Source organism: Cardiocondyla obscurior, linkage group LG02 (assembly GCF_019399895.1).
Source record: "Cardiocondyla obscurior isolate alpha-2009 linkage group LG02, Cobs3.1, whole genome shotgun sequence".
In the NCBI taxonomy this organism is placed as follows: Eukaryota; Metazoa; Arthropoda; class Insecta; order Hymenoptera; family Formicidae; genus Cardiocondyla; species Cardiocondyla obscurior.
Window position 1 is genome coordinate 7,533,285 of NC_091865.1, and position 11,824 is coordinate 7,545,108.

General features: G+C 35.0%; 1 protein-coding gene and 1 long non-coding RNA gene across 6 annotated transcripts; both read left to right on the forward strand.

Annotated features, from left to right (window-relative positions):
* Nucleotides 1-2,108: 2,108 nt before the first annotated feature.
* Dnapol-zeta (DNA polymerase zeta catalytic subunit) lies at nucleotides 2,109-10,547 on the forward strand. Of its 4 annotated transcripts, none has more exons than XM_070667908.1 (19): nucleotides 2,109-2,372; nucleotides 2,512-2,653; nucleotides 2,757-2,943; nucleotides 3,049-3,142; nucleotides 3,237-3,710; nucleotides 3,834-4,059; nucleotides 4,140-4,937; nucleotides 5,105-5,141; nucleotides 5,260-6,556; nucleotides 6,630-6,777; nucleotides 6,913-7,281; nucleotides 7,367-7,555; nucleotides 7,646-7,958; nucleotides 8,029-8,347; nucleotides 8,462-8,710; nucleotides 8,802-8,915; nucleotides 8,990-9,408; nucleotides 9,600-9,828; nucleotides 9,953-10,547. In XM_070667908.1, the coding sequence occupies exons 2-19, from the start codon at nucleotides 2,515-2,517 to the stop codon at nucleotides 10,133-10,135; spliced, it is 5,784 nt and encodes a 1,927-aa protein (XP_070524009.1). In that variant the 5' UTR covers nucleotides 2,109-2,372; nucleotides 2,512-2,514; the 3' UTR covers nucleotides 10,136-10,547. The 4 variants fall into 4 exon arrangements, with proteins under 4 accessions (XP_070524009.1, XP_070524013.1, XP_070524016.1 ...); XM_070667912.1 differs by having other exon boundaries at nucleotides 2,109-2,253; XM_070667915.1 differs by lacking the exon at nucleotides 2,109-2,372 and having other exon boundaries at nucleotides 2,567-2,663; nucleotides 2,747-2,943.
* A 591-nt stretch (nucleotides 10,548-11,138) lies between these two features.
* LOC139113558 (uncharacterized) lies at nucleotides 11,139-11,796 on the forward strand. Of its 2 annotated transcripts, none has more exons than XR_011547712.1 (2): nucleotides 11,139-11,389; nucleotides 11,454-11,796. It is a non-coding gene; the product is annotated as an uncharacterized lncRNA (long non-coding RNA). The 2 variants fall into 2 exon arrangements; XR_011547713.1 differs by having other exon boundaries at nucleotides 11,457-11,796.
* Nucleotides 11,797-11,824: the final 28 nt, after the last annotated feature.

Below are 11,824 nucleotides of genomic sequence, written 5' to 3' on the forward strand. Positions count from 1 at the left end.
TTAATTAGCGGGGTTCGTTTTACACCGCGTATCTGAAAATCACTCGCGCGTGCTGGTCACTAAAGCTCTATTTGACTTAACGATATCGCGGATGAGAAGCGACATGTCTAATTTTTACAATAATCGTCAATAATTAAGTGGCTTTTTTGCACGTTATCACTCGCTTTCTACGGATTAACTTATTGTAAAACTGCGAACTCTCTTTTTCTTATACCGACAAATGTCTAAATAATTGCCTTTACGAGTATGCTTCGCGGGAAAAAATTGTCCATAGCCGGTTAAATTATTTTTTTTGAATATTAAAACAAACCATGCGCACGCTTTGCATCCGCTATTTTTCAAAAAGTTTGTTGTCATGAATGAACGGCGCAAAAAAGTGCGCATAACGGTAAAAATAAACGGGTCGCAATATAAAATTTTTCACACTCATTGACACTCGCGGTATCATCCCCATGCCGACCAATTACAACCCTCTCTCTTATCACCTGATAGGTGGGAACGTTTTTTCCCTAGTGCCACTAATTACCCCCAACATAAGTACCGTTATCACGACCGCGCTACCCTCATTTCGCGCCTAAATGTAGTCGGGAACGGATGTGTAAAGGGGGGATAACTGTTCTCTACCGGAGTTCAAGTTTAAGTTCACGGTCACTTCGATGAGTCAGCGCCTTGAGGAGTCATAATTAAATAAAAGTTTCATCGACGATACATCAAGATACATCAAGATACATCAAGATACATCAAGATACATCATATTTCTTTTGTCAAGATCGAGGATTTAACGGAAGCGTCGTGGACTATCCTGCGAGCGATCTAATGCGCGATGAAGTATGTGAGTGAGTGAGTGTGAGTGTGAGCGTACAGTTTTGCGTTTTTGTATATTATACGGGGTGTTGTGTTTAAGTTATTATAAAACAAGGTCGCTTTTCTCGTGATCGGAATATTGTTTCGCGCTCTCGGGTTATAATTCGCGTTTTCAATTTATTTTTTAATTGATCGTTGTACAGCCCGGAGTATTCGTCGGTCCCTCGCGGAGTGTCGTTTTCTGTTTCGTTAGCCGTGACTGATAGTGCGTGCGCTACTGCACGCAATTCGGGAAATTGGCATCTGCTGCTTGAGATTCGCGTTACGCCGGATTGTGCGACGCGTATTTTAGTAGTTTTATAAGTCCTATTCGAACAATTTTTCCTTGTTTTATAATAATTTAAACTAAGTATGAGTGATATTGTAATAAAATGCGCGGTGAATATTATGTGAGTGAGTGTGAGTATGAGTATGAGTATGAGTATGAGTATGAGTATGAGTATGAGTATGAGTGTGAGTGTACAGTTTTGCGTTTTTGTATATTATACGGGGTGTTGTGTTTAAGTTATTATAAAACAAGGTCGCTTTTCTCGTGATCGGAATATTGTTTCGCGCTCTCGGGTTATAATTCGCGTTTTCAATTTATTTTTAATTGATCGTTGTACAGCCCGGAGTATTCGTCGGTCCCTCGCGGAGTGTCGTTTTCTGTTTCGTTAGCCGTGACTGATAGTGCGTGCGCTACTGCACGCAATTCGGGAAATTGGCATCTGCTGCTTGAGATTCGCGTTACGCCGGGTTGTGCGACGCGTATTTTAGTAGTTTTAAAGTCCTATTCGAACAATTTTTCCTTGTTTTATAATAATTTAAACTAGGTATGAGTGATGTGTAGAATGCATCAAAATTTTTAACCACACCGGTCGTACTTACAGAAAATATTAAAAATATGTACAACCGACAGTCCGCAGTCTGTTTAAGTGGGACGGAAAATTTTTGTTGCATTTTACATTAAAAATTTATATTATATTATATCTTGAAAATGTCGGATCATACACAATTGGGTAAGTCGGATTTCGTACTACTTAAAATTATTTAAGACTCCGCGATGTTACCAAGAAGCGGATCTGCGATATATCTTAGCCGACGACGTCACGAAAGAACAGGACAGACAGTGTATAGGTCTGGCCTGTTCTTCTATCCGACGGCAGCTGAAACGCTGGCTTCACACGGACGAGCCTCTGTATCTGAACGCGTGGAAGCCGCGATTCCGAGTTGGGTTCTCTGCGTCCGAGGCATTAGTAGGCGCTATGGGCACACACGGACACGGCATTGTGCCTAGTGTGCGTATGTTGCCCGTCTAAAATCCGCGACCACTGTGTGGAGAGAGAGTCACGTTAGACCGTTAGTCTCTCGTGGTGTCTCGTGAGATATTGTCCGCCAGTGACCAAAATTGTAATTCCTTTTCAGTTTATATGTTATTTGTTAATTGAAACTTATTGTGGACAGCATGCGCAAATGTCACTGAATGAACGTGTCAATAAACCGGTACACACTTCTGGAGTTCAGATTCCGTACGTGTCTCGCAATAATACGTTCCGATACGTTTTTCTATATATATTTTATATGCGAAAACTTTAATTACCGAAATGCTGTCTCAATGTTTTATTTATTACATCTGTTTGTAGTTGTTGTATATCATTATCGTTACAGAATATGTTTTCCATCACTTTGGTAAACATTGACAGTTACCAAGCATCTCCAGTACCCGAGCTGGATGTGACATTTTCGGAGTTTCGTGGCTCTGAAGTGAAGAAGGTACCAGTAATCAGAATATTTGGATCAACTGCCGCTGGTTAGTCAAAGTAATATTTTTATTTTTTATAAGATGTTAACAAATTAATGTCAAAATTATTGTCATAAAGATTTTCTCTGTATAAACTTTAAGGATTTTTTAGGCAAAAAAACATGCTTGCACATTCATGGGGTGTTTCCTTACATGTATGTTCCATGCACTGTTCAAGAGAATATGGATAGATATGCTTATCAATTAGCTAGAGAAATTGATTCTGCACTGAATACATCATTTGGTTCTGCTTTGTCTAACAGTCAACATGTGTATAAGATCCAACAAGTATCAGGAATGTGAGGAAAATTTAAAATTGCAATAGTTGTATTAGTATCAGTTTTACTTTTAATAAAAAAGAGAAATACTTTTTATATTTAACTGCTAAACTATCACTTTTGCAGACCATTTTATGGATTTCACAAAAAAGAACATTTATTTTTTAAAGTATATTTTTATAATCCAGCCATAATTAAAAGGACTGCTGATTTGCTGCAGGTGAATTTTCACTTTCTTGCTTTTTGCCTATAATTGTACTGTGTATTTTAAAAAATATATAAATTATACAAAAAGTTATATTTTATTTTTTCAGAATGGTAGTATTCTCAATCAAACTCTACAACCATATGAGGCACACATTCCATATATTTTGCAATTTATGATAGATTATAATCTCTATGGTATGAATTTAATAAACTTAAACAGTATAAAATACAGACAACCTTTGCAAGGATGTGCAACAGAAAATAGTCAAAGCAAATTATCATCTGACTCACAAATATATCTTCCAATATCAATAACAAGGCAAAGTATGTGTGAGTTAGAAGTGGATGTGCATGCTTCAGAGATTTTAAACAAGCTAAGTGTTTCGAAAAATATGGAACTTAATCCTGGTCTTGCTGCAATTTGGGATGAAGAGAAAGCAAGAAGGGCTGTGGCTGGTCTAGAAGATGCAAAATCACAATTGCTATATCCTAAAACTCCTAGTAAAACCATTCTACCTTCAACAAACAACGATATTTATCAAGAAAGTCTTTTATTAAAGAGACTGGACGCTATATCACAAGTATTTCATTTTTTCCATTAAATCCGCCATTTACTTTAAGATTGTAAAAAGATAATATATATATATATAAATATTTTTGTACAATACATTAGTTTAATTTAATTTTTAATTTTTGTATTTCAGATTAATGAAACGATTACTTCAAATACGACATTTTCATATCCTATTGAAGCAGAAGATAACGAAAATGTTTTAAATGCATCTTGTATTATAAATCATAATGAATCTTTACTACCAGAAGAAAATTTTGAAAACACTGTTTCTGATGATTGTAAGTTATTGCAATTAGCTTCATCAGGAATTTTGGAGGCAACTCAAAGTCAAAGTAATGTAACAGATACTAGTTTTTGTAAGTATTTTATATTCACTATAAAGGTGTTTATTATTATATTTTTATTAACGTAACAATAAAATACTTTACATACATAGTGGATGCAGATGATATACAACTAGTAGAAATGTTAGCTGATTTGGCTAATGAAGAAAATGAAATTGTGAGTAATGTAGATAATGATAGCGTTCTGGGATCTCAATATTCTATACTCGACGAGCCGATTAAAAATGATCTAGAGGAAGAAGAGATTGAGGATTTAAATATTACAAGTTTAGATTTAAACATAAGTTCATGGGAGTTGATACATAATCAGAAATCCAATCGACACGGTAATACGATAGAAGTGGATACTGAACAAAACATTAAATCTGGAGACCATTCAAATGTTACTGAAGAAGACGGAGATGTCACACTTGTGAATTTTCCACAAGTCGACGGAGCTGCAGATACTGATTCAAGTGATGAATCCGAAATTGATGTGACAATTGAGAGACAAGTAGAACGTGCATGCACTTATAAAGCTGATAAAAAAAGTACGCCGCAAAATATAATTCAGATTACACCGAAAAAAAGAAAATTCGATTTTCAAGACGATGATCAAGAGTCCGTTAGTAAACGAACAAATATGATTGTTAGAACTCCGAAAAGAAAATATAATTCCCCAGACAAAGGATCTTCAAGTCCGCAATTATCGGGAAATTACTTGCCTCTTAATATTACTATAACATCTCCAAAATCCAATAAAAGTCCTGTTCAACAGCACGAAAAATCTCCAAAAAGAAATAAATCCGTATCAACAACCGACGTTCCTTCAACTTCCACTACGCCAAAACATAGGACTCGTCCATTACGTGTCAGCCTGCTTCGTGAAAAGTTTTTTAATTCAAATTTAGGTAATTAAAATATATTATTAAACCTATAAAACAATTTAGTTTTTTAAATAACATGGAATTATTTTTAGTTTAACAATATTTTATTCGTTACATTATGCTTTAAATTTATTATTTCGTACATTTTTTTGCATAAGTAAAAAGTATATTTTTTTTCTTTCTTTTTTCAGAAAATAATGATGATATTGATAATGAAACAGATCCTGCGTAAGATCTATACATTTTATGTAATTTAAAAAATTATTATTGTGTAAATTATATAAATTATGTATATTTTATAATTATAATATATATTATATATTTTTGTTTTTTTTATTTTTTCCAGGCAAGTCATAAAAATTGATAAAACGGTTGACACACCACTACAAGATCATGAAAAAAACATAGAAATTACTGAAAACCCATTAATTAAGAAAAATAAGGACGTTCGTAAAAGATTGTCTTTTTTAAATAATGACGAAGAAGATACTTTTGCAAAATTGGATTACAAAGACGAGCAATCTGAAGTTTCAATTACAAATATGAATTTGAGTGGTAAAATATACACAGATGCAACTGCATGTGTCTCTAATAATGAAAGTAGTGACGACAGTGTTCCAAACAGTCAATATATAGAAACTAATAATGAAACATCTCCCGAAAGAAATTATGCATCAAATATACGAAATTTGGCGAAAAAAATAAATTACGATGACATTATTCCTGAAACTGATCTCGATGAGGATGAAGAAGATGTATGCAACACAACTTTTACTCAACATCTCAATCAAAAGCTAGAAAGCGATAGTCAAAGTTCATCGTTAGAACGGAATACTCCTCGTTTATCAAAGAACTCGATAATTACAATTATTACGAAGTATAAGCCTCCAAGTCCTGATAGAATTCGGAAAAGTATGACGATGTACGGTATTCCAAAGTGCAGATGGCAAAAGCCTTTTTTTGGCAATAAACTTGATCTCGCGAAACAAAAAGAATTTTCGAACACAAATGCGTCATATTTTGACGCGCCGGCATTTAAATCTAGTCTGGAAGAAGTAACGAGTATTAAAATGTGGCGAAGAATGAAAGTCAACGAATTCCATCCCTCAGGAACGAATATAAAATCTCATAATCTCAAACGAACGCTAGCAGGATATAATTTATTAACGATTAAACCACTTATGAAACCACCGACTCCTAAAGATATTACAAATTGGGTTCGAGCTAAAAAATACATATTAGAGAAAAATTCTAATAACAAATCATGTAATCGAAACAAAGAAAAAACAAGTAAAAATGTACAAGATACACAGCTTTCATCGATTAATATCGAGAATGAAAAGATTAAACCTCAGCCAGGAACATCTAATAATTTAATTAATAATGATTTAAAAGTACATAGACACAGGCTTCGACAAAGCATGCTAAGTGAAACGCAAAATTCTAACAATTCTGGTGACAATTCGCAGACATCAGAAAACAGTTTAGATTATTCCTTAAAAAAGATATTAGAAAATCCATTATTACATAAAGATAATAAAATACAACTAGGTATGTCCTATGGTCAAATTGAATACTCGTCTAGGGGAAGTTATAGTAACGTCTCAAATGAGAATCTTCAGAAAGCTAGAGCAATAACAGTAGTAAGTTTTGTTATTATATTCTAACTTTCTGCACAATAAAGATTTATTTTATATTATTTTAAATTTTTTACAGAATCAGTATCTAACGTTATTAACTCTCGAAGTGCATGTTGTTACTCGGGAGAATCTTCTTCCTGATCCACAACATGATTCTATTAGTGCGTTATTTTACGCAATTTATAATGATGCTCCGACAGATTCCAATGAACAGATAGAACATGGTTATTATTGAATAACTAAATTAATAATTTTATGTAAAAAATATTTTATCTCAAGATTTTATTTTGTAGATGAATAAATGTAATATTTTTTGAAGTGTAATTTTCTATGATAATTTTTCTTTTTTTTTTTTTTAGGCGCTATAATTATGAATTCTAATTCTATAAGCGCAAGACTCAACAAGATCCACTCTGCTAGTGCAATGTGTCCAATCTTATACGTTCCAACAGAACAAGATATTTTTAATAGCCTTATAAAATTGATTGAACAACATAATCCAGATGTTCTACTTGGTTGGGAAGTGGAATCACTTTCATGGGGCTACGTATTTCAGCGAGCATTACACCTTGGTTTTAATAACTTTCCAATGAAGATCTCAAAAGTTCCATACATGCAAACATTTGCTAAATCCGACACTCGCATGCTTGAAAAAGACGATGTAGGTGAGATAAAAGTACTTGGTCGTAATATTCTTGATGTTTGGAGAATTATGAGACATGAAGCAGGTGTGATATTTTATATATTTTTTGAGATAAATTTAATAATTTTTTTTAATCTAAAAAGACATTTAAGTAATTTAATTTCTTTCAGCATTATTAACATACACCTTCGAAAATGTCATGCATCATGTTTTTCACGAAAGAATTCCATGTCCTTCTTTCAAAACGTTATCTACTTGGTGGAAACAGGAAAGTATGATAATAAAAGGCAGAGTTATACGTCATTACATTATTCGAATTCTCGGCACTCTCAAGATTTTAAATCATTTAGATATTATAGGTAATTACATTTAAAAATATTTAATTTTGTTTGTTTTAGTCTTTTTTTTTTTTTTTTAATCCGTTATTTTATTATGAAGTTTCGTTATAGGTCGCACGTGTGAACTCGCTCGCCTTTTCGGCATACAATTCTATGAAGTTTTTTCACGAGGTTCGCAATTTCGTGTTGAATCTATGATGCTTAGATTGGCGAAACCCATGAATTACATTCCGATTTCGCCATCTATTCATCAAAGAGCCAAAATGAGAGCACCGGAGTGTTTACCATTGATTATGGAACCCGAAACTGAATTTTATACTGATCCATTAATTGTGCTTGATTTTCAAAGTTTATATCCAAGCATGATCATTGCTTATAATTATTGTTTTTCCACTTGTTTAGGAAGGATAGAACATATAGGCCAGTGAGTATTCGTAGTATTAAAAAAATCAGACTAAGTTCATTATTACTAATTTGACATTTTTATCTTTCAGATACGAGCCGTTTAAGTTTGGAGCAGCAACATTAAGGGTTAACAAAAATACTGCGTTAAAATTACAAAACAAAATTAACTATTCGCCTTGCGGCGTAGCCTTTGTGAAAAAAGAGGTACGTCAAGGAATACTGCCGCGTATGTTAGCGGAAATTTTGAATACGCGTCTAATGGTGAAGGATTCTATGAAGCTGCATCCAGCAGAAAATCGCACGTTACAGCGCGTCCTTCATTCTCAGCAATTGGGCCTCAAATTAATCGCGAATGTTACTTATGGTTATACATCTGCTAATTTTAGCGGTAGAATGCCGTGTATCGAGGTATATTCAGATATATACAATAATTAAAATAATATATGTTAAATTAATTTGATTAAATTGTTGAATATGGTTGTTCTATAAAATTATAATTTACTTTATAATATTTTATTGTAGATAGGTGATAGCGTAGTTAGCAAAGGACGAGAGACCCTAGAACGTGCAATTAAATTGGTAAAGACCACACCAAAATGGGGCGCACAAGTGGTTTATGGGGATACAGATTCTCTTTTTGTATTGTTACCCGGAAAATCTCGAGAAGAAGCATTTACTATCGGCGAGGAAATTGCGGACGCTGTTACTGCGATTAACCCTCCGCCCGTCAAGCTTAAATTTGAAAAAGTTCTTCATCCATCAATTCTACAAGTAAACCTTCAAAGTTACAAAAAGTTCACGTATATTGCGATTATGTATGTAAAGGAATACCATAACAAAGTTGTTGAATTTAATATTTTAGACCAAGAAACGATATTGCGGATATATGTACGAGACTCGCGATCAGGAGAAGCCTGAACTTCTGGCGAAAGGAATCGAAACAGTTCGTAGAGATGGGTGTCCTGCAGTTTCTAAAGTAAAAAAAAAAAAAATGCACTTGACAGATAGCCATCGTAATTTTAAATTTAAATATTTATATATTTTTTGCAGATGCTCGAAAAAGCCCTTAAAATTTTATTTGAAACAAAGGATGTTTCTCAAGTGAAACAGTACGTAATCAGACAATTCGATAAGATATTTCAGCGACGTGTGTCTATCCTAGATCTAACTTTTGCAAAAGAATTTCGTGGTATGCATGGCTATAAGGCCAATGCTTGCGTCCCAGCGTTAGAGTTGACACGTAGATTAATCAAGAAGGATCCTCGCGCAGTACCGCGCACTAGCGAACGCGTACGCTACATCATTGTCGCGGGTGCGCCAAATCAAGCGCTTATTCACTGTGTGCGTACACCGATGGAGGTCGTCGCCGATCCGTCATTAATTCCGAATTCCGTATATTATATCACAAAAGTTATCATACCGCCTTTAAATCGCTGCTTCAACTTATTTGGAATCGACATTAACACGTGGTAAGCATAAAAGTTGTGCAATTGGAAATTTTTTAATATCATATTTACGTGTTGTTTTACTTTCATGATAATCCTTATTCGCATTTTATAAATCACGTATAATATAAAAACTATAAAAAATATTGAATTTTGTACATAATTACTTTTTCAACAAGTAGTTGCAAAGATAAATAAAATGTCGCGTTTTACAGGTATAAAGAAATTTCTCATCGTTCAAGTTTCAATAATGTTGTACATTTGGGAGAAGGCAATCCGAAGTCTACTATTCGTCAATTCTTCAGTTCTGTGGCATGTATTACTTGTGGAGAGCAGACTAATAAAGAGATTTGTTCAGATTGCGTTATGCAGCCTAGTCGAACTGTTATTATACTACTCGAAAAGATTAAACAACTGGAGAGGAATTATCAACATATTACTGCTGTAAGCACAGATAGAAATAAGATTTATGTAAATTGTTATTAGACGTTACTTTATATTAGATATTTTTAATCTGTAAATTGCAGTTAGTTAATAATCATATATTAATTATTAATAAACTTTTCAGGTCTGTCATTCTTGTATTGGACAATTAGGCGACGTAGAATGCGTGTCTTTGGATTGCCCTGTTTTATATCGAATGGTACAAGCTCGTAAAGAATTAACACAAGTTTCTTACCTGAATAATATTATTTATGAAAATAATTCTAATGGAATCAAGGAATTAAATTCAGTTGCCGAGTGGTATTGATTAAAAATAAATCTTTTTCCCGAAACGATTCAAATTAAAGTAAGTTAAATTTTTTTAAAGGGATCCTAAAGCAATTTTTTTTTCTTTTTTTTATATTACTAGAACAAACCATGAGCACGCCTCGCGTGCGCTATTTTTCGAGAAATCTTAATTCGTGCGCGTTATTATAATTGGGGGCATTAATTAATTATAATTTCTATTTAATAATTACAATTGAGTAATCTATGATTGTCGACGGGTTGCTGGTTCAAGAGACTCAATGAGGAACTATGAAAAAAAATCTTACGACTTACCGATCTGCATGAGCGTCAGCGGAGTTGAAAAATTCTGCCGGTGACTGTAACATAAAAAGAAATATATTAATGTAGACGTGCCAGAAAATGAATAAGATTAATAAAAAAAAAAGTAAAAATTGTTTTTAATAAAGATTTAATTTTAAAAAATGTATGCTTACTTAAAAGTTGCTCCGCCGATGCCTGATGCCTCCCGGGCCTGCTCATCCTCTCAGATGGGACGTGTCGAGTCATCCTTCCGCGCACTGGACACTCGCGAAGGCACTCCCGTAAAAAGATATAATCGTAAAAAAAGACGTCCGAAAACTGGCGGCACTCCCGACACGACCGACGAACCGGCTACGGTTCGTATAAATAGATATCGGTGTGCGGCACTATTTCTCTATCAGTACGGAGTAGTTGTCGAGTAATCCTTTCGCGCACTGGACACTCGCGAGACAGTCCACGACACTCCCGACCGTCTCTAATCCTCGAATTCGACACGAGAAACGGGCTGCGACGCACGAATGCCTCGACATTTTCGTTTCGAACTCGAAGCTCGTGATCGCGGTGTCCTCTAGTGGTACGCAGTAGAGCACGAGTCACATAGTCCACGCAAGCTCACAATCAGGCGATCTATGGAGCGCTGTGATTGGTCGATGTGTAGGGTTCCTAGCACGCCGACCAATCACAGCGCTTCATCGATCGTCTGATTGCGAGCTGGTAAAAGACTATGTAACTCGTACTATTGCGTACTACAGAGGACACGGCGATCACGCGGTTCGAGTTCGAAACAAAAATATCGAGGCATCCGTGCGTCGTAGCCCCATTTCTCGTGTCGAATTCGAGGATTTGAGACGGTCGGGAGTGTCGTAAACTATCTCGCGAGTGTCCAGTGCGCGGAAGGATGACTCGACACGTGCTATCTAAGAGGAGGAGGAGACTCAGAAAGGGTATCCTGCACCAGCGGAGCAACTCAGAAGTAAGAAAAAAAACTGACAACGAGATAATAGACAAATTGGTCCTAAACACGTGCGATTCGTTAGCAGAGTATCAGAAGGTCGGGCTTCGTTGGTGTAGACGTAGAAGGAGGAGCCTCGTATACCTTCCACCGTTTTGCTGCAGAAGAGGGAACTGAGGATAATGAGGATAGGAGTTCTTTACCGTAAAATGTAGCGTGCTTCCGAAAAGAGATTCTGCCCTCTCTCTCTTTCTCTATCTCTCTCGTTTAATTGCCGCACAGCCGCGTTGCTATTTAACGTCGGCCGAATAATTCCGGATAATAGGAGGTGAATACGAAAGTCGTCGACTTGTCGCATTCGTCGCGCTCGTCGTATGATCGTCATGAAATATAAAATAAAGGAAATACATGTTAACATAAAAAAAGAATTGATTAAATTTACTTCATTTACTTTAG